Source organism: Anoplophora glabripennis, unplaced genomic scaffold (assembly GCF_000390285.2).
Source record: "Anoplophora glabripennis isolate ALB-LARVAE unplaced genomic scaffold, Agla_2.0 scaffold18, whole genome shotgun sequence".
Lineage (NCBI taxonomy): Eukaryota > Metazoa > Arthropoda > Insecta > Coleoptera > Cerambycidae > Anoplophora > Anoplophora glabripennis.
This window is the reverse complement of record NW_019416221.1, coordinates 682,770-706,324: the sequence shown is the minus strand read 5'-3', so window position 1 is coordinate 706,324 and position 23,555 is coordinate 682,770. Positions and strand designations below refer to the sequence as shown.

Below are 23,555 nucleotides of genomic sequence, written 5' to 3'. Positions count from 1 at the left end.
CGAAAGGCCAGGAGAATGTGATCAAAGACGTCGATAAAAAATGTTTTCATTGTTCCTCCAATTTTTCATAACTTACCTACCTGTTTGTTTGTGAAACCCTCGTTATAAAAAACAACAATCTAATAACATTTTAATAATCCAAACAAAAAATATCACAATTGTCTTATAAGGAAGATCAGAGTTAATAAAAAAATAACAATTTGTAAAATACTGTATCTTATAATACATAATGTACAAAATAAATATCGCATCGTCTACACCACCTCGATGTAGATATACATCACTCAGGATACACGAAATATCTCCCTCGAGGGTCGCCCACCAGTCTTCATTATTCTTTGCCGAAAGCATGAACTATAGAGTTGATGCTTTCGTACCCTCCAGTCACCATGCCCAGGAAACCTAGCAGTAAGATGAAGCAATCCTTGAAGATGGTGACTGGGGTGAGGGTCCCAAATGTGTAGCGGGTGACCAGTTCCAGAATTGGAGGGAAGATCAACGCGAGAGCTGTGCTGCTTACGGACCCCACAAGTGAGATGAACAGCCCCAGGAAGGGGATGGCCTCAGCCAGAACAACTGGAATGAAAATATTATTAACGTCTACAGTTTTCTTCACTGTGCTCAAACTTGTCCGTGATTGCCATGGATAATACGCCTTACCAATGGCAACTCGCGACCTTTTTACTGACTTTTTGTGTACTCACATGTGATTAAAACTAGAAAGGCCCTAAAGGCCGATTCGGCAAGAACTGGGTATTTCACGGGACTCAGAAATTTCTGTACGTTCGGCCAAATGATGTCGACTGCTATGTAAAACTGGAGAGCATACGTGAAAAGTATTCCCAGCGATATGATGATCTTCACAGATTGGGCCAATCTGAAATTAACATCAATAAAACGATTGGTTTTAAAAGATCAAACTTGTGCTCTTACTTTTCAGTTTTGGGCAAGTTGAGAGTGATGCTACCCTCGATGTCTTCGCCATATTTCAAATAACCGAGCATACCGACAACGATGTACAGTGTGGTAACGATGGTCATGCCAATATTCAATACCCCCAGGGGTTTCTTGAACTTTTTAGGTTCCTTCATTTCATTTTGGAGGGGCAGCACCTAAAATGGACATTTAAATTCATTTATCCAGCATGTTGACGATCTAAACATTTAAATGGAATGTAATGGACTGTTTTTCTTTCCAAATATGTATTACCAACTTACCAAACCGATGCCTTCAAAGGCGAAGATGGCAGTTCCAAAAAACAGAGGTATCTGTTCCAGCTTGGCCACGTAATTCCTTTCTGAAAATGACGGTAATTCCTGGGACGCATAATACATGACAATTACGATGCCAACTATCATCAAAACATTGGCAAGAGTGGAGAAGGGTGCTAGGTACTTGAGGTTCCTAACTAGAGCCGTCAAAAGGATTGGCAACAGGATGATTGCCATGTGCAGATGGACGTCTAGTTCATACCCATAGTGGTCACATACCTAAAAACCATTCGTAAGTCTTTGTAATGTATTTTGCTGTAAAACCACGTTTCTCACCTGCTTAACGTTCTCGGAAATAAAAACGAAATACACGCAACAGAATCCGAGCTGCGTTATGCATAAAAACAAATTTACGGTTTTCTTCGCCAGCTTCGACAGCCGCTGCAGCTTGGGCGGGCCTTTTTCGAAACATAATTCCACTGTTTCTGCAAAATCGGGTGCAGACTTAAGTTGGTGTTTCTCGTCCAAAGCTTTTGCCGCAGACAACTGAAAAAAAAACCGATTAGAGATCATTAAAATAGATTTATTTTAACTGTGTGTATGGTTTGTTTTTGCCTTATTTTTTTAAATAACACGAGTTACTGCGAACGATCGATTGAGTTGACTCTATTTTGAGTATGTGAAACCAATAATTAAGAGTTGACTTTTTCCCTAATATGATTTAACTATTATTGAGTCACTTTTTACTCAGACTTGGTTTTTAATTAACTAAATATTGAGTACAAAAATAGATCACTCATAAATGATTAATTAGGATATACATCTTAGCGGCCTCCTCCTGTCCTGGCTGAGACCTTCCAACTGAGACTCGCCGCGATCACGCTTTTCTGGAGCATCTAACGGGCTCCTATCCTATCCTGGTCGAAATTACAGAAGCAATATGTAAGTGGTGCCATCTTCATGGCGCCATTCAAATTACTCGAAATTAATATACATTTAAACTCACTCGGTAATGAGTACATTTACTCTGATTTTGGTACAAGCGCACCAAATACGAGTTTACGTAAAGAGTACCTATATTTGAATGAAAATACTCAGTTTTAGTTTAAATATAATCACAAATTAGTAAAATGATCAAAATGCCCAATATTGAGTGAAAATGTACTGAATAATTTCACTCATTGGATTAACTTCGAATCTTTAGGTATTGCTTTCACTCACACCGATTTTTTTACAATTTATGTTTTAAAAATAATAATATTTGCCGTTTTAAGAAAAGGTATATAATAAAAAAAATAAATAAAAACAGTTACTAATCTGTTTGAATCTCAGTCAATGATCTCTGATATTTACCTAGTTAAGCTGAACTAGACTACTGTCATTACGTAAAATAGATAGGGACGCATAAAGTTACAGCAAGTAATATTAAAAACAAAATCAAATTCTATTATATTTTCTTATTGTCACTTCAGCAGATAATCAGTGCTAAAGATACTAAATTAATCCATAATAATTAAAAACAGCAACATAATTAAACCGTGAACAGTTTAAATTTAAGCAGAATCCGACCCTGTTTCGAAAGATTACAAAAGGCAATAGGGGTTAAGAGAGTTGACATGGTTAGAGTTTTATCAGGAGAAAACGATGGTGTTGCATATAGATTACCCCGTACCGAATAAGAAAATGTTTGTAAGAATGGGTTCAATATTTAAGAGATTATGGGAGCTTTGAATACGCTAATGTTGAACGGGAACAAACTCAGAGGCTGAGAAACCTAGAACCAGAAGTTTTAAACGCCGGGGAAGAGGATCCTGGTACCAGGACTCGAAGATAAGCCACAATATTTAAAGTATGTCATATGCTGTAAAAATCAGGTGAGTAATTAGATTATTTATTTATTTTTATGTATTTCATTTCTCACTATTTATTTATTACTGTTTAAATTGTGTTTTTGTGGGGGTGATAGGGCTACAAAATTCTCCAGGAAACTAAATTTGTACCTTTACACAACACAAACATTCACTATGTACTTATTCGAACAATTACGGCGAGAAACATTAGCATAACATTTACAATTTACACATTCATGAATATTTAGATAAATTATCTACATACGTACATGCGATTTGCATGGTAATACGCTGCCGTAAAACTAATCCATTTGTTCATAATATAAATTCTGCTCAGTTCTAAGAGTCTTTTCTAATACCGCAGATCTGGTTATATCCAGTTCTGCCGATCTGAGTATCGCCGTGGGCAAAATTAAGACGAAGGAACTTGAGCAACCAAATTGCGCAAAATGGAATAGTTAACATATGCATAGAAGAAAATCTTCCATCGTTAATGTCGCAAATGACTGGGAATACCATGTCAAAGAACTGATGAAGTAAAAAAAATGATGTATTACCGTTGTTAACAAAAATATTTTTCGACTGTATAAAAAAGTAGAATTTAGTTATGAACAACAATTAAGTCCCGAATAGTTAAATTTTATTCAAACTGCGAGCAATATTTTCTGTAAGAAACTAAAATTAATGAAAATAACATTTATGTATAATTTTTAAGTAGAAAATTGTAATAAAAAAAATATATTCTTGTTAACTATTTCATATTCATGTTTTATATTTTTAATGATTCTGTTCTAGCATAGTGTTAATGAAAAGAGTTATTTCCAAGCACTTTGTACGTTTATTAATAAATTGCCAAACTTTTTCCGTTATCTTAAGTCATTTTTAATAACGTACTGCTGCTAACTTAAGCAGACATAATATTTCACAATAAGCACAATTACCTTTCTGTTGACATTAAGTTTGTTTATGTAGCATTAAGTCCGTGAATTTTAAAATTGCTTATAACAGGAAGCAGTTTTGCACTCATCTTTAAATTTCTAGGCATTACATCACTTTTATGATTCGTGTAATTCTAGACACAGTCCTAAACAAAAGTAAATTCACAACTTTAGTAATTTTCATACCGCGCCACGGGACAACGTAGTGTAACCTTCCCGTTTCCCCGATTTAACGTGGCAGTTTGTTTTTACCCGTTTACCATCTCGTCATATCATACCAGGTGCAAAGTCAGCTGGCAGTAGCAGCTTTTCAATAGTAACACTACTTTATTTGAACCAACCAGAGGGGGCTAATCTCAGTTACCTTTCGTATCCGTTCGGGACAAGATCGGATTCTGCTTAAATTCAAACTGTTCACGGTTTAATTTTCTTACTGTTTTATTTTGGATTAATTTAATATGTTCAGCACCGATTGGCTAATTATAAGTTGGATGTTTATTTGATTAAAAGACTTTCAGATTCGTCTTCAGGGGAACATATATAAAAAAAACTGACCGCCACTTTAATATGAAGATACTTTTGTAAATGCATTGTTATTAAATTTCTTAAATTCAAGATTTTACAATAAAATCTTTTCTGTGCTTGGGATATAATAGTTTTAAATGAACACCCGATGTTTGTTGTAGTTCTTATTGCTTTAACTTTATGATAATTACTAGAGCATAGCCATTGAGATTTCAATCGTGAGTTATGTCTACTGACCTTGTAAGGTAAGATTTTCTTGTAATATAAAAAAAATGTAATAGCTATTTAATGCGCAATTTGTAATACAAGGTTCGCGTAGAAAGTATGGGTTCTCGTAAATAAAGAATAGGTATTATTTTCATTGACGCGCGAGAAGTCGAGTTTTTTATACGTTTCTATTATTTTTGTATTATTTCTCTCAATTAAACAAGATATGACAAAACCCATGTATTTCTAAACAAAACTGAACGAACCCACGACTTTAAAACAACACTCGCAAAATCTACAACAAATATGTGATTTATACCGATCAAAAGCGTTTAAATTTAATTTTAATTTAAAGTATGTGCTCTTTCCAATACTGCAGCTTTTTTGCTTTGTATCCTCTCGATACACTCTTCAAATAAGCAGTAATCTTGCTATATTTTCCAACAATTTAATTTAGTGTTTATAAGAAATGGAAAACAATACATATTCAAATGCTGATATGCACAATGTGGGGTCATATTGAACACTTATGACTTTTTTAAGTTATTTTTTTTTATCTTAGAAAATTGTGTATTACTATGTTGATTTTTTAGAATTATTCTTGTAAACTGTAAATGTTCTGCTTAGAATCCCATTGCAACGTCTGTGAATAAATAATAATAAATAACTGGTAACAGTTTAGTTGCTTGTTTTGAAGTTTTGCTAAAAATTCCACAGCAGCTATCCTCGCAAGAAATTACATGATTTTAGGTGGTTACTGGTTACACAAAAAATAGTAGATAACTTAAAAACTAGAAGAAATAGGTATAGGGAACCCTGATACCGTTCGAAAGAGAATAAAATTGTGTATCAGAATTAATAAAACATACAGGGTGTTCCATTTAAAAAACCGACTTATGAAGTTTTGAAGTTAACTAAACTCGGCATTAAATTTCTAGCACCTTGTATGCAATTAAGCCACTATGAAAGTATGGATGGAAGGCTTAGGAGTCTAGCTATCCCCTTATAAATATTGTTGCTTTCTCTTTCTTACTATTTACCATTTTTGTAGACTTTTATAGTAGTCTTCAACATCGAATACTTCGACCACATAGATGAAATTACATATTATTTCTTTAAATTTAAAAAATACGATAGCATCACTTCTTCATTTGTTGTCATTACTCTCCGTTTTTCTCTCCATTCGTTAAATTCGGCGAACACTTTTTTGTAATGTTCTCTGGATTTGGCTGGCAATAAATGGAAAATTGCTTCTTGAGCTTCTTCAAAAATAGCCACAGGAACACAATAATTACTTTCTTGCATTTTTACCAAATTCAGATACAACTGTTTATTAAATAATTGATAATAAACAACGTAATATAGCAACCAGTAGATATAACAAAACCTACCACGTTTCATTGAGAACCAGTAAGTTATATCAAGGTGTTCGGATATTTTTTTATTAAATTCCAATAATTCTGACTCCACAAATATGATTATACAATAAATAACTATTATTTGTTTATATAATTATCCATATATTGACTGATGAACTTGAAAAACCTATTCGAGGAAGTTATTCCAATGCGACTAGGTCTGTGCATTGATAAACCATCGATACACTATTATTTTTCAATTCAGTAGTTCCACGTAATCGATGTGTCCCTGATTTTAACCTCCACGCATTGTCACAACACAGGCGGAAGCGATCAGTAACAATTCCAGTCGCACCTTTGCCTGAAACATTTTTACGCCGCCGGATAACAAAGCGGTTCGAATGAAAAATTGCATTCCTGGAAGTTCCACGGGTTGTAAGAAAATTGGCACAATTACCTAATTACGACCGCCACCTTACAAATTCGACAATTTACACATACACGAGCCTTGACTCGAATTCTCAGCTTGTATGTAAATGCTTAGAATGAACTACTTCCACAAATTATAACAACCTTTGGGAACACCTACGGTGTCACATTTTTTTCTCGTTGATTACGCCACGACGGACAACGGGATGTTGGCAATTTTCGTGGTGCAAGATTGTGAAATGTACAATAAGCGGAAGACCTGGGTGGATGCGTCTTCTGGGGTTGACATTTTCTAGCGGACTTGTTTGTGTGCACAGCGTCAAACAAACTTTGCAGACTCGCATAAGAACCTACTGCGTTTTAATAGAAGCTTTAGATTTTCAGTAATAACGGAAAATTCTGGCTTGTTCTTGTTATGAATAGAGTTTGACACTTCGGTGCGTACGAGATGGGGGAATGAGGAGGGTCTGTCGTCGTTTAATCTATTAATTAATTTGAATTTTATTAAATCTATAATTTTCAAATGCTCATGGTATCAGAGAATATATCAAAAGGCATCTGGAAATCTGAAAGTAATTTTTGCTGAAGCTGTAAAGAGATAAAAGTCCAGACTTTGGTTGCACAACTACCTAATATTTTGCGGTATTTACGTAACAGAAATGCTGTGACTGATCTACTCCAACATTTTATGTATTTAAATGTTATACAGGGTGGCCAAATGAAAACGAAACAGAGAAATTTTCAAGAACTGCGTCAAGATTGTAGAAAAACGCTCAGTCCCGTCGATTTTAGATTAAAGGGGGACATTCTTTGCTGGTATTTTTGCAAGGGTAAGCATCACCCCAAAATATTTAAATGGCATTGGGTGTTGAGTAATATTTCTTTTGAAAGCTCTTACAATTCTCTTTACAACAGACTTTAAATTTTATAATTCCGCCCAATACTTTGAAAAAAATTTACATTTTAAAATTTAAATTATGTTTAGTTGCTTACTAACCACTTAGTTGATTAAATGTTCAAATTGATGACCGCCCGCTTCCATACAAGAATAAAGATTTTGTTCGAAACGTTCGCGCACATTCCGAAGCATTTCCGGAGTGATTCGACGGCATTCGTCGGCGATTGTTTGACGCAAATCTTCCAGCGACGCTGGCTGTGTTTTATAGATTTTACTCTTTAGGTATTTCCACAAAAAGAAATCAAGGGGTGATAAATCCGATGATAGTGGAGGCCACTCAATGCTGCCTCTTCTCCCAATCCAATTCCGTAGAAAACGTTGGTTCAAATACTGACGGACAATTAACGCATACTGCTGAGGTGCACCGTCCTGTTGAAAAATCAAATGATCTTCATCATATTCTGGAACATTTTCAATAATATCAGTCAAGGCAGGGTCAATAGCGTCTTCCAGTAATTGCAAATACATTTGGCCAGTCAAATTACCTGGTAGAAAAAAAGAACCCACCAGCCGGTCACCGAAAATTCCAGCCCATACATTGAATTTTTCCGCTTGCTGTGTATGCACCTCGTGAAAAACTCTTGGGTTTGAATCGGACCAATAGCGGCAATTGTGACGATTTACCGTCCCGTTCAAGAAAAAACTGCATTCAGCAGAAAAGCAGATGTTAAAAAGGAACTGTGGATCGTTCCCTGCTCGCTCACTCATCATTTCGCAAAATTGCAAACGGCGGTCATAATCATCCTCATTATGTTCCTGGACTAAATGTATTTTGTATGGATGGAATTTATTCTTCTTCAAAATGGTTTGTATGCTAGTTCGATTGATCCCAGACACAGATGCCAGCTGCCTCGTACTTAATGTAAGATCAAGATGAACTTGTCCCAAAACTGCAACTTCACTAGCTTCGTTAAATATAGGTTTTTCAATTTCTCGTTTTTTATTGGCTACGTTCCCTGTCTCTTGAAATTTTTTTACTAACTCTAGAACATACTTCCTCCTGACATGTCGATCTTGATGTTGTTCATTAAATAGCTGAGCTGTTCTATTCGCACACTTTTTGTTCATAAAGTAAAGCGAAATGATATCTACCCTTTTCGCAATGGAATATCCATAGTGTTTAATTTTCAAAAACCCAATTAAATAAACTACTAACCAACGCTTCCAAATAATACTAGAAAATACGAGTAATTTGGAATCCACTAATTTTACGTTCATTGCGTGTGTATAGCATTCATTTCTGTTTTTTACAATTGTGTTTTTTTTACGAAAATGATAACAAATCGCCAAAAACTAATGTAACACAAGAAATACTAAATTTATACCATTGGCGTACTTAACTCGAATGACTGACATTTTTACCGTTACTTTTGTACTTTGTACCGTTTGTACATAAGTCTCAACTTTAAAATCAAAATTCTTGGGCGAAATTATAAAATTTAAAGTCTGTTATAAAGAGAATTGTAAGAGCTTTCAAAAGAAATATAACTCAACTCCCAATGCCATTTAAATATTTTGGGGTGAGGCTTACCCTTGCTTGGGGGTGAAAGTGGTGGAGTCAAAAATACCAGCAAAGAATTAATCTAAAATCGACGGGTCTGAGCGTTTTTCTACAATCTTGACGCAGTTCCTGAAAAGGGCTCTGTTTCGTTTTCATTTGGCCACCCTGTATATCCAGATATGGAGCATATCTATTCAAAATACGTCGCACTGATAAAGAGGTAGATATATGTTAAAGCCTACCTTTCACTTGCAGCAAAATGAGTTGCCGGTAGGTGTATTTTAATATATTTTTAGTTAAATTATCTTTAAATTTCGTAGTGACGCCACTGACTTCGCACACAACTGTCGAACTCTAGTTATGTATAAAGATGCTAGAGGAAACACAAAACTATTCTATATAAATGTGACATGGTACTAAAAATAGTTCCATTCGAGCAGTGGCGCACGTAAAACCACGCACAAATATGTTTAAAATAAGAAAATATATTTTATTTATATTAAATTTCTATTTAGGTACTCCACTTAATAAATTAATATAACATAGTACAATAGAAGTTAATTCGTCATTCTCTGGTGGCTTTAAAAATGTCAGGGCCACAAACAGACTGTAGCGATTAGTTTGGCTTCAAGGTGCCAGTAAAAAAAATGTAAACACGAAATGTATAGGTGATTCATAAATATGTCTGATTCACGGTGAAATAATTTAATTTAAAAATTTGAACGACAGAAATTTGTGAAGGAAAAAGCTATATTAAATATCGGATTGGTAGTTTCCTGTCCACATTTTTATCGATTTCAAATATACTATCGGATTATTACTACTTACCAGTAAATGCTGACAATGGACGCATATTATTCCTAAAAGTAAAACTACAATTGGTCCCAAAATGATCCCAGCGTTCCTAATGGCGTCTCCCATAGCAAATATTCCGGAACCAACGTTTCCTTTGAATAGATGCATCAGAGTCTCCAAATATCTGAAATTTCGAAAAAACTGTTTAAAAATTTGTTTCATCTGTACACTAGCTGCTTTAGTACGGGGCCTTCATAAATGAGTACAAGCCACGTGACTGTAAAGCTTGGACAACCAACATTGCACAATTATTAGCGATGATTCCTTTGCAATGAAACCGTTGCATTTACTTTGCAAATTGTTTTAATAATGCTTAATTTTACAAAAATTGAATTACCAACGTAAAGGAAATAGAATTACTATCCCAAACAAAATTACTGGTCACATGGCAATGCAATAATTTATTTCTGTCCATGGCTTCATGTCGTCAGTATTGAAAAAGCCAACTTGATTTTAATTATTTTAATTTATACTTTGTAATTGGAGATATGTAACTGTTTAGGGTTTCATAATAACATATGTTAAAAAAATACTGGTTAACATTTTGTTTTTTTTTGTATAACCCAATATACAGGGTGGTTCGCAAATAATGCTCCATGCTTCAAGGGTAACTTCCTTAGGTAAATAAACCGACTTAGATCACATTACCTTACCATATGTTTTATTGTTCCAAAAGTTATGGACATGCGCTAGAGAGGTTGTAAAAACACACTACATAATTTTGCTGTACCAAGAAACATTTTGTATCTCCCTTTGTATGTCTCAACTCTCAAAACTCAAAATATCTCGGAACAATTAAAAGAAAAACAAACATATTCACGTAAGTTATTCGTTTCTGCAACTAGCAAAGCAACTACTATTATTTCAACTAATTAAACACTGCAAATATTTACTTAATAATCTTTTAATTAGATGTTTAGTGGAAATTGTTTTATGGTGTTAAATTATGTGCCATAAATAAATTTTTTGCTTTTCATCGACTATTAATGAAAATAATTCAACATACGCGGAAGTGATCGTCAGATTGAGAAGTTTACGTACTTGTACAATTAAAATGGACACTTAAGAGTTTTATTGTTAATTTTACTGCATGTGTACACAAATGTACCTTTGACTTCTGTTTTAGTCGCCTGTGTTAAAAAAAAAATACGTTTTCAAATCTATAACAACTAACATTAAGCAGAAAAAAATGCTACATTGAAAAATATATGTGTATAAAATGAAACAGCGCGGTCTATTTTAGAAATCTTCTGAAAGTTTCCATAAAAAAGTATTAAAATAACTGAAGTACGACATTGTTAAAACGTGTAGGTCCAATTAATTACAGAGTGATAACGTTTACCTTATAATAAATGCTGCTCTACTGAAATAAAAAAAAATTGAGGTACCTAATGAAAAAAATTAGTTACCTCCGCCTACTTACGACGTGGGGTGTTCAACTGGAATACCATGACTGTGCCCCCCACCTCCCCCTGTCGGTTGCTTGTCCTGGGGAACTTTCTCCAAAGGAATGGAGATTATAGGATCCCTGGACTGAAATGTCATGAAACTGCCATCACTACTGAAAAAAAGAACACAACTTTCAAAAAATAAGCTGACGAAAAATTTATATATATATTTTTTAATTTTCTGTATTGCGACACTAGGTACTTATGGCACCTTGCAACAACACATTAACCTTCGATTAACGATAATTTTCATTCTAAATGCATAAACAAATGACGACCTACCTTTTTTCGGACAGGCAACTTGACTTTGAACCGTACCATGGCTGCTTAATATTATCTGCATTGTGGTTGTTCTGGTTGTGTTGTAAGTCCATTCTAAAAACAAAAATAACTTAAATAAAACACAAAAAAATAACAAGTTTGTTTAGGTATTTATTTAATTTCGTGGGTTTTTTCCGTATATTTGGTCTTACCCCAGTGGTCTATATACAAAATAATTAGGTGTAGTATATATAACCTTCTCTTTCCTGTGTTTAAAGTCACGACAACTATTTTGCAAAGCTACGTAATAGTGCTAGATCCCTTGTAATGATATGCAGTGTGTTGTTACCTAATACCAACATGATAAATTACACCATTGTTTCAGAGATATCGATAATCTGCAAGCGTAATTAATTACTATTATAGTAATTACCTTTTAAATCGAAATAAACTAGCAGAAAATGTATGCATTTAGATATCCGAGAGGCCGGGAAAAATATATTATGATAGTCCAGCCCAAAACAAACGTTTTTCGACAAAACAATTTTTAATTTCTTTGTTTGTATGAGCATGATTAGCGTTTCACACTTATGTGCTAGATATTTAATGTACTTACATAGTCTACCTCAAAGATATTTAATATACACCACAGATTTTTAATTTGTATTGCAAACACTGAATTTTTCTACATAAGCAAACATTCAAAGCTGCCAATAAGTAGGTACCGCTTGTATCACTCAAATCAAAATTAAAACGCATCAATTTCGTTACTGATAATTATTTATAATTGTGTTAGTTTCATAATAATAAAAACAGTTGTTATATAACGTGCTTTCTTCCTATCAAATATCAGCTTACGTTTATAACCAGTTCAGAAAGTGATTCAGTTTTTTTTTCTAGGTGTGCAAGTCGACACTATCTTACTATTCAAATGAACTTAAAAAAAAGTTGAAAGTTAGTTGTCATCTTTTATGATTGTAACGAACATTTCTACTTTTCCCAGAACTCTATTTTGAGGACGACCGACATTTTTACTTCTTAGCCACAGTCTATGAATGTCCTGAGCGAACTATAATAGATACTGGATCTAGGCCTCGCAAAAATTTCTAACAATTTTTGAATTGCCAAAGTTCAGTTTATTGATAACATTGTTTAATGCATAAAAAACTTTATAGAACTTATGAATCGTCTGACCTCTGGCCAGGTTAGTGAACTGCAAGATACCAGAGTCGAAGTTCGATCACACCCCATGGCAGCTCCGCTGTGTTCTGTAAGGATGTTCGCCTTAGGGTCACGCGTTTGGTTTCTCTGAAATTTTTGAAACCAAGTAAAAAATTTAGATTTCTGTTCCGCGTTTCCTACTTTATGGCGCTGTTTCCCTAGCCCCTATCAAAGATGATATATGTATAATTTTAACCAATCCGTGTCAACCAATTACTGCATCTTCATAAAAAGTTTGTCGACTTTCCATATATTTACAAATTACTTCACATAAAAAGTTTCCACAGACCTCAAATTTTGAACTACACAAAAGACCACCTTGTATAAAATTCCCCCGATTTTAATAAACGATAAAAAAACAATAACAAACCGTAAAAGTATAATTTGACGTAATACTAAATTAACTCTAAGAAACAGGTTATGAATATGTTACGTAGCAATTAAAACATTCCAAATTCCGACCCATCGTTAGATAGCATGACATTGAATTAAATAATGCCAAATATGTAGGTAGATTCGTGGATTTCGTGATAGGGAATGTCGTTGACTTACTTAATGTTACTGTGTACTATTGTGGTTAATTATAAAATTACCGGATTTAACAAGATAATGGCATGCATACAGATGGGTAACTTGAGGCATCAGTAAATATTGGCAGCACTGGCGGGGTCAGAATTAATCGGAGGTCAACATAAAATATATGTGTGAAAAGAACATCATCTTTAGTGTTCCTAGAACAATAATAATAAAATAATTAATTACGTTTCATTTTAATAAACAAATTTACCAATATTAGTAGTTTTAATATGCCAATATTAGCAGTTTTAAGATTGTTAGTACCTTTATTCGTGATAGAAAAACTGAATATGTATTTAATATTAGGAAATAAATTTATTTCCTAATATTAAATATTAAAACACTTAATGCGCAACCGCGAACGATTATCGGGGCATGTAGAGTAGAACAGCATCAACCATTACTGTGTAACCACAGCGTGAAGTGTGACAGTTGCATTGTTATGGATGAAATGGACTAACAAAGAACAATTTTTAAATTCAAACGCACTTATTATGGAGTTGACTGTGACCAAAATCTAGACCGCACGCCTATATGGATTATCGGGGCATGTAGAGTAGAACAGCATCAACCATTACTGTGTAGCCACAGCGTGAAGTGTGACAGTTGCATTAGTCATGGATGAAATGGACTAACAAAGACAATTTTTAAATTCAAACGCACTTATTATGGAGTTGACTGTGACCAAAATCGAGACCGCACGCCTATGGGTGCCTCGCACTCGAAGAAAGTTCAGATGTAACGAGGTAATGGCTGGGGTTGAGGGGCGTCTTCCTTTTTAGCGCGGCTAGACTCGTTTATATGTTAATTTTCCAAAATTGGCAAGAAGAAATCGCCTGCGGACCGCAAAATCGTAATTATCGGTCCCCTGAGGTGGTAAACAGGTGCGCACCTGGATCATACGATTTATACGTACAGTGTGGCCCGTTGAATTTTGTTTATAAGTAGAAGACACGACGGACGATATATCTAATAAACTACCAAGATCATTCGTAATCGAAACCGCCAGACGTAAACCAGTTTCAAACTTATTAGTCCTCATCAGTGGGTATGCTGACGAATGATGGGAAGAATGTGAATAATTTTTAAATAGCAATAACTTAAAAGTTAAAGCGGACAAAAAAACTGTATACAATGGTGCTAGTGTAATTGAATAATCGGAGAAAATGTCAGGTTTTTTTAAAAAATCTGTAAAATCGCTACCCTTTCCGTCGTCAATTTCTATATTTTGCTCCGCAAATATATAAAAATGTACAATTACAACGTCGAATAAATATTTTAAAATATGTGTTTATCCTTTCACTGTTTATACATTAACACAATAAACTTCATGGTGAATGATCCCATACATGTTAATTGAAGGATATTTAACGGTATATCGTGATACAGGATCTCTTCGACTGAAATTCAGTTCCTGTCTTGCAAAATATTAACAATATGAGTGCAAAGAATGTAATATTAGTTGCTTGCAAAATAAATATGATTAAATACAAACTTGTATTGAATAAGCCTCTTATAAAGTCTAAAAAATGATATATGTGTATACGGTTTCAATAAATTAAAACAATACTAGTGCTGATCAGAAAATAACCGAACATTTTGAATTGCTCGCTAATGGAGATATTACACCTTCTTCAAGACGTAATGACGTCCGCTCTAAACAAATTAAAATCACAAGCCAAAGAATTTCTGAATTGAGAAACGAAGAAAAATTTAAAAATATTACTGGACTACCAAGTAAACGGGGCAAAAATTGCGACGAATTAGAAATATTTTCGAAATATATTTCCCCTTAATTCCCCTTTCGTAATTTAGAAGTTCAAAAAACGATAGAAATATTATACAAGGAATTGTTGTTTTGCCCAGTTTTAATAATTCCTGCAACGAGTGTCTCGGTAGAAAGAAACTTTTTGTGTCTTAAGCATATTAAGACTTAGAAATACGATGACACAAGAGCTAAAGGCGATAGAAAAAGAACCGGTTGCAATGTCTTAGTGTCCATCCTCAATTTTATGAAGACATTAGGTATAAACAAATTTGCAAATTTAAAAGACAGACGAATAAAACTGTTTTATAAAAACATTCACTATGTTTTTAAAATATTTTGTTAAAAGTGGAGGCAAACAAAAAACTGGCGGCGTTGTTTTAAATGTAAATAGATAAGTTGGCTGGCTACCTTAAGAAAATTTGTTTTATATTTTTTCATATTTTTTAATATTCATAAACCAAGTAGGAACAATTTTGTTAATTATTAGGTAAATATATCACTTTATTTTTTTTCTGTTACTTAATTTTATTGTAAATACAATTTTTAAAGTTCTGATATTATTATTAATAATATAATTTTTTAATTTACGATTATAGTAGGGCTATTGGCGAAGATCTCCATAATAGAAAATGACGTGGAAATGTATTCCTATTTATTATTTAAGAGCGGATTAATAAAATATCCAAATAGTTGCGTATTATTGCAAGCGAGTAATATGTCCTTACCGCGAAAATAAATATTTCATGAACAATCTACACCAGCATTTCCATTTTTCAGTGTTAATGGTAACTGCATTAATTCAACAACCTTGATTACAAAGTAGTTCAAAGACAAGCGCAAAATATAGCATGTAAGTATTACTTTATATTACAGTGTCGTTTTTAGTTAGAAAAAATATATTTTTGTGGGAAAAGTAGACCTTGACATGCCTATTTTTAAATCTAGATACACCTGCATTTACAAATAAAATAAGGCACAGTATTGAGTATTCTGTATATTTTCCCAAAATTTCCTTAGCTAGAAAATTCTTTACCTACGAAGTATTTGGTAAAAAGGATTGCCTGGTGATTTCACTTTCTGTTTTATTTTTGTTGACTATTTCTATTACGCGCAATTAGTATAATTTTCTAAATATATACCATTCTCGTAAAGGTACCTGTGAAAGTCACAATATATTTGTCAAACACCTGTAAACTTCAATTGCTTATAGTAAGGTTTAATAAGTAGAATAGTTTTGTTGAAATCTTACGTATACCTAGTAATCTTTGTAATATCAATGAAAATGAATAACAATAAAATAATAAACAAACGTACCACATCACGTGGTATGTTTATTCACGGATAATAGATGATAGATGACAGTTAACAGATGACAGATAACAGATGACATATGACATATGACAGATGATAGATGATAGATGATAGATGATAGATGATAGATGATAGATGATAGGTGATAGGTGATAGGTGATAGGTGATAGGTGATAGGTGATAGACGATAGACGATAGACGATAGACGATAGACGATAGACGATAGACGATAGACGAAAGACGATAGATGATAGATGATGGATGATAGATGCTAGATGATAGATGATTGATGATAGATGATAGGTGATAGGTGATAGGTGATAGGTGATAGGCGATAGGTGATAGGTGATAGGTGATAGGTGATAGGTGATAGGTGATAGGTGATAGGTGATAGGTGATAGATGGTAGATGATAGATGATATCAAAAATAAATACCTTGTGTTTTAAAATAATTCTATAGCACGTTATTTGTTTACCTTGGGACTTATAAATTTTATACCTACAATTTTTTTACTGAATCTTAAGTCGTACTAAATCGTTGTTTAATGGATTTTTTTATTAAACGAGTATCAATAAACTGAAATATGATTAAATTGTTAATAATATAACAGGATAGAGCGTATGCAAAATAACTCGCAAGATAATTGGTTATTACAAATTACATAAAAAGAAAACAACATAAAATGAATATATTTACTATAGAACAGGTGTTTTTCCATGTATGTAGGTGTTTACATTTAAATAGGCTCGTGTTGCTTATATGAATAATTCAAACTACATACCTTCATTTTAGTGCCGAACTATTATATGATAATATGACTATGATCGAAATCTACCTGTCTTCTCAAAGAAAAATTGCTGATTAATATCAGGATCTTTAAATAATTTGACAGGTAAATGAATAAAGCATATCTATATTCTACATAAATTGCAGTGACAAAAATAAATATACAAGGTGTTCAAATTTATAGGTTTATAGTGAACAAATGAAAATCAAACTATTTAGATTAAAATTGCCTGTTACTATTTTTCAGGTGCTGATATAAAAAAGTATTATACATATATTGACATCTGCAATTTGACCTATTGAATATTTGGCCTTTGTAGAAAAGGTAAAAATTTTCTTTCGCCATAATTAAGAGAACATTAAAACAATATAAAAGAACTGAAATAAATAACAATATATCAGGAATTATTACATTTTTACTGCTTATTAACATATCCTTACATAGCCCAGATAAGAACTGGCCTTTCTAAATTTTGGTGCATGCGCCAGGATTGAAGATTAGTGTTAGGATTTTACCTTTTTTTCATTGAAACAGATTATGAAAAGTAACTACTTACGGTATATATCTTAAGGCTAGTTTTTATAAACAAGAAATCGCACTTTTAGAAAGACAATTATAGAACAAGTAGATCCATCAAGGAAGTGACGAAGCATAACGCTAAACTATTAGAGCAACTTCCTTTAATCGATCACGGAGAATATGTAAATATCAGGAAATGTACCCTTCATATTTTGTCCAGCAAATTTGTAAAGATACCCAATAATTGTGATTAATGCATGTGTTAATAGTTTCCTAAAACCATTCTGCTAGGTGTGATGTATGTTCGGCAGGTAATTCAGGAAACCAGGTAAAAATATTATTCTTTCCCTTATTTTCAATGTGTCAGTTGTCTTATACTCTGAAGAAAAATTATATCACTGGTACAGTGAAAACATATTGTTTCTAACTTTCTTGGATTTTCTAAACGTAATTAAGACAAATTTTAAAATCAGACAAATTAATATTAATAAGAAAACTTATCGCAAAATTACCATCAATAAATTGATGTGATGAATATGTCAGATTGTAAATCCTTTTAGTTATAAATATTTGATAACGCATAAACTAATTCATAGGTCTCTAAGGTAGCACTTATAACTTTTTTTAAGATACTAAGTATATGTAGATATTAACCTTCGATGTACTATAGATAATTGCGATATAATATTTCACAATCAATTTTATTAATACTTATAATCACGTCGCAAAATAAAACTATTTTTCTACAAAAATTCAAAAGGAATATTAAAATTATATTACTTACACTAAAACTGAAAACAATAGTATTTTATTATAAACATTCTTCCCGGTCTAATGAAAAATTTAATTAGACCTATTTCCATCTAAATTCATTAATACTACGTTTTTTTGAACCAGCTTTTACCAGAATCACAAGAATTTAAAAAAATTAAAAATATGTTAATTCTAAAAAATGAGATTTTAAACATAAATTCCTAATATAAAACTTACACATATCACAGCTTATTTCAGGACCTCATTATGACACACAATCTTATTTCATCTAACTTTCTAAAATAAAGAAGTCAAAACCCTCAGTCTGTCCTTATTTATACGAAAATCTCACGTTCAAGTGACTGCCTATTGACTTTTAACTTTGCCCATCTACGTGTTTAACAGTAAAATTCCGCTACAAAACAATTGACGATCGGGCGCGATAAGGATTCGCTTCGTACCGCAAAATATGTCTTTTTGTGTGAATGACGAACTACATCTTATCTGGTGCGAAGGAGTAACAATTAATTACATTTGTAGGCGTAATGAAATCTTTGAGTATAATCGATCTCGTTAAAGTATGTTTTAGATAAAATTCCTCTCAGAAGAATCTACAACGACGTCCGATACCTTTACAATACACCATCTCTTTATCCAAGTGACTTTTGAAACCTTATCTTGCTTGATTATGAAAATAAAACTTTTACAACAGAACAATAAGAAAAACATCGCTTAAGTGTTGTCATAATGTTGAACAGAATAATACCATATTTTTTTTACGACGATCTATCATTTACTATTCTTTTTCGATCTGTTTTAAGATAACAGAAACCAAACGAAATTAAGCAAAACATTAATTAACATTAATGTTAATTAAATTAATTAACATTAACATTACATTAAGCAAAAGTGTGTTTAATTATATAGACTTATTCGCCTTGAAACTGAATAATTAATTTTCTTGTGGCATTAAATTACACAAATAAAACCTAACGAAAGATCTAAGTCCAGTTTTATTTCCATTGGTATGGGGGGCATAAATGATAAATGTAATTGATTGTTCGAGGCTTGCGGATGTTAAAAGTCGTTATTGTTACAATGTAAATAGTTTTCGCATCGGTGTAAAGGTAGAATAGTGAAATTAACTCTTTCGGAGACAAACAAGAATTGTCGGAAGACCTTGAGGAACTTTTTAAACGCATGTGTACCGCCCAGCTGAATAAAAACAAGGAAAAGTTTCACGAGTTTAAAAATTAAGGAAAAGTTTCGTCGTGGTAATAGTGCAATAAAACAATTTGTATGTAATCGCAACATCAACTTCTTTAGTCAATATTTCACAAATAGGTGTGAAGAAAACAGAGAAGTTAATCCGCAAAACAATATAAGAAAGGCATATCTAAAAATCCCTTCTTTAACTGATGCATACCAGGATTCAATATACAGGGTGATTCACAAATGGTGACCAAAAATGAAAGATAAAAACTTTATAGGAAAGAGTCCCCTTAAAATTCACCAAAGAATACGAGGTTTCATTTTTGGTCACCATTTGTGAATCACCCTGTATTTTCAAACGATTTAAAATTGACCTAGAACTACAAGTATAATCACTGCATTTTTCTATAAATTTACTAAAAAGGGTTATATTATTTTATGCCTTGTTTCCAACAACACGTAAATAAAGTTGAGTCTTCGTTCTCTATTTAAAAATTTATTAAACCTCTGCGTTATTTTTAAATTGGTTCTAATCCTTTCATCTATTATTATCCTAGACTAGATAGAAATTAAAAATAAAATCTGTTCCGTTTTGAGAAAAGAGTATTGCACAATAACCTGTTTCTAATTTCTATCAGCGTTGATAGGTCGCCAAATGGAAAACACTCCTGTTATTGTCTGATAACAATGAACTGTTGATATTTACATAGTCCACATTTTTTAAGTACACGTTTTACTAGGAGATAGTTGAAAATAAGAAAAATATGTCGCTGCATTATCCAATGATTCAAACAACTATGCTCTATATGGGAGGGAAAGAAAGCGCGTTTTTTTGGTAGCTTAGTAGCATTTCTGGTTTTGTCTCGCTAGGTACACGGTGTCCCAAAATCAGTACAATTTAATTGGAAGTTTTCTTTAATGTGAACAAATATTATTTTGTCTAAAAGACGTGAAATGTGAAATGTTATTTTGTACTACATTTTTATGTACCTAGTTGGACAGAAGATCCTCTTAAAGAATACAGTGGTTAGCCAAAAAGTTTCAGCAATTTACAAATAATTCTTTAAAATTCAAGTTTGTTTAAAACCAAACACTCTGAAACTTGCTTTTGGCAAAAACAAATAGTTGAAACGTTTTGATAAAAATCGGACTCTACACTTAACAGTAGGTCCACATTTAAGTACCTACCTCTAATATTTATCAACACAAAACCTTTTTTATCCACATAATAATGAGCGCCGCTTATAAGAGATCTTAATGAGGGGCTTGCAATTATACACGAGGATAATTAAAAAAAATACAAATCATTATCGTAACAAATAAGAAACAAACAAATTACTAATATTTTTTTTGTAAATAGACTCTAGGACCTGGCATACTTGGAAATTATAACCTCGTCGAAATTACAAATTTTAAACCTGACAGTTTTGTGGGTGTCAATTTTGAAAAATTTTAATAGCAATTTTTTATTTGAAATGTAATAACCTGGTGTTATTTTACAGCAAAGGGCCTACCGCAATTTATTTATTATTAATAATTAATTTTGTAACAAACAGTGTACATTATTCATGCAAAAATATAAAATTACTATTTTTTTATAATTAAAATAGATGAAAATATATCAGAAACTGCGGCATTTTTAAGGTTATAAATATTCATCTTGGCAAGAAATTCTTAAGGAATAATTAACACAACGTATTTTTTTGCTAGTTTTGACTAGTACCTTCTTTGTTACACTATTTTTTTGACACTCTGTACATGATGTAACTTCATTTTGAAAGTGATGAATGACATTTCTTAATTATTTCCTATTTTGGACTTTATTTTGCCAAATAATTTGAAAAAACACTAATTTATTGATATTTGTCTGAAGAAAAAAAATAGATAAGAAATAATTAAAAAAGTATAGTTATGTTCGTAGAATTATTAAGTCACATTTTTATTGGAATAATACTTATTAAAAATCTTTTTTATGTATTTTATATTTCTCACATTTTTGTTGATTTATCGATTGTTTGATTTTTTTTCATTCATATCGTCTACCACCCTTTCTTAATATTTCTTGGCATTCAAACAAAAAAGGCCCAAAATCATTAACAAATCTTTGTCCATTCGGAAAATTTAAAAAAGCGTATCGGCGAAATGAAGCACAATCCCGCAAAGGACCAAGCACATGTCACTATTTACAAACATACCTGTCTGAATCTGAGCAGCGGGCGAGTAGAACAGTCCTGTAGTGGTCCTGCTGGTACTAGGCGCACCACTGATGCCAAACCAACCTTCAGTTGACTACTTTACGGTGTTACTGAAACTCTGTCGCGAATTCCGACTCCCTACTCTCGCTAATCACTGTTTGCAAGAGGAGAAAGACATTAAAGGACGGCAGTCTTCGGGATTTATAGGTGTACAACAGGTATTTATTGTTAATAAACCTAGACAAAACTCAGCGTAGAAGTACAAGGAATATCCTCGCTTCGTATCATACTGTTGAAATAATGTCGAATGAGGAGAAAAGGAAATATGTACAATTGTAAGACTAGGAAGAACCAATCGTAATCTTAGATAATGTTAAAATAAATCAATCGTCAATTTAGATCAAGTTTTTAACTAAAGATATTGTGGGATGTAGGGTTATATCTCACCCATACATAAACCAATTTATGTATCTATACAGGGTGTCCCGCATAAGAACCGACACAGCGCAGGTGCATGTAGAGGTGTCCAAAATATTGTAATTTAACTAAACTTACCTAAATACAAAGTTGCACCCTTGAGGAGTTGTTAGCCCCCAAAAAGGGGCCCTAAATTTCGAAAAATAAATTAATATCTCTGCAACACTTTACCGTAGAAGGACCAAATTTGGTACATGATTTAGGCTTAGCCCTAAATTTCGAAAAAAAAATAATATCTCTGCAACACTTTTCCGTAGAAGGACCAAATTTGGTACATGATTTAGGTTTATTACTGGTCTTCCTTGACTATGATTTAAAGTTAATTGAAGCACTACAAGATGTTCATTGGGGATCACTCACCCTTAAAATTGTACCGAACTTTTTTTCATTGACCGAATTGAAAAATAGTAATATTAATTCACAGCAGAATTTAATTTTAATTTTTTTTACTCTTGTTAAATTTTAAAAAACTATGGTTTTCAAGAAAGACCGTATTAACTGACACAAGATTTTAACTAAATATTAAGTTGTCCTTAGTTTGACCTTGCCACTTGCAGTGAAGGTCAAATCTAAGTTCATCAATTTTGTCATTCAAAATCCTACAAATTTTACTTTAAATATTTTTGTCGAGTTATTCAGCGAAGAAAGAATTTGACCTTCAAACGACCTTTAAGGGCACATCTTGGTTTGCCTTTAAACTTAAGATCAAGGTTGAATCGATCAGAATAATGGCTTCTTACTAACCTACAAACATTTTTTGATAGATCTTACAATTAATCCTAAAATGGCATAGGGAGGTGCTTTTAGCACACCCTGTCTAAACAAAGACGTGCACTAAAACAACATTTTTGGGGCTATATCTCAGGAGTCGTTGACTTTTATATAAAGCTATGAAGCCAAGTTGATCTAAATCGCCTTACTTCGATCCCACTAGTCTGTGGTCTATGCACCAAATTTCGGTGTTCTTAGGACTGATTCATATATGAATATTCAACGTTACGCCTCTGACTTTATGATTCTTCATTTGATACAGACAAACATGAAGCTATTTGAACTAGATTTTTATGTAATCCAGCATCAACTTTTATCTCCGACTGTACTCAGAATTGTATTCTACTTGTCGAAGATCTCTGAAGATAATGCAAAGTTATGCTCACACACTTATAGATAAGAAATAATATTCCATATAATTTT

General features: G+C 32.7%; 1 protein-coding gene across 6 annotated transcripts; it reads right to left on the bottom strand.

The window, feature by feature from the left end:
* Positions 1 to 199: 199 nt before the first annotated feature.
* On the bottom strand, positions 200 to 22,001 carry LOC108908203 (proton-coupled amino acid transporter 1). Of its 6 annotated transcripts, none has more exons than XM_018712144.1 (9): positions 21,885 to 22,001; positions 11,559 to 11,655; positions 11,256 to 11,390; positions 9,806 to 9,956; positions 1,548 to 1,757; positions 1,218 to 1,490; positions 934 to 1,112; positions 705 to 877; positions 200 to 576 (listed from the first exon to the last, which is right to left on the bottom strand). In XM_018712144.1, the coding sequence occupies exons 2-9, from the start codon at positions 11,621 to 11,623 to the stop codon at positions 332 to 334; spliced, it is 1,431 nt and encodes a 476-aa protein (XP_018567660.1). In that variant the 5' UTR covers positions 11,624 to 11,655; positions 21,885 to 22,001; the 3' UTR covers positions 200 to 331. The 6 variants fall into 6 exon arrangements, with proteins under 6 accessions (XP_018567660.1, XP_018567656.1, XP_018567658.1 ...); XM_018712140.2 differs by having other exon boundaries at positions 11,256 to 11,393; positions 11,563 to 11,655; XM_018712142.1 differs by having other exon boundaries at positions 11,563 to 11,655.
* Between the last annotated feature and the right edge of the window lie 1,554 nt (positions 22,002 to 23,555).

Excerpts from the sequence above, each read along its gene's own strand:
- LOC108908203 (XM_018712140.2), bottom strand. The coding sequence starts at position 11,654 with ATGGACTTACAACACAACCAGAACAACCACAATGCAGATAATATTAAG. Across the intron at positions 11,394-11,562 it reads AGTTGCCTGTCCGAAAAAAG|TAGTGATGGCAGTTTCATGA; the intron begins GTAGGTCGTCAT and ends TCTTTTTTTCAG. Across the intron at positions 1,758-9,805 it reads TCCATTGTCAGCATTTACTG|TTGTCTGCGGCAAAAGCTTT; the intron begins GTAAGTAGTAAT and ends TTTTTTTTTCAG.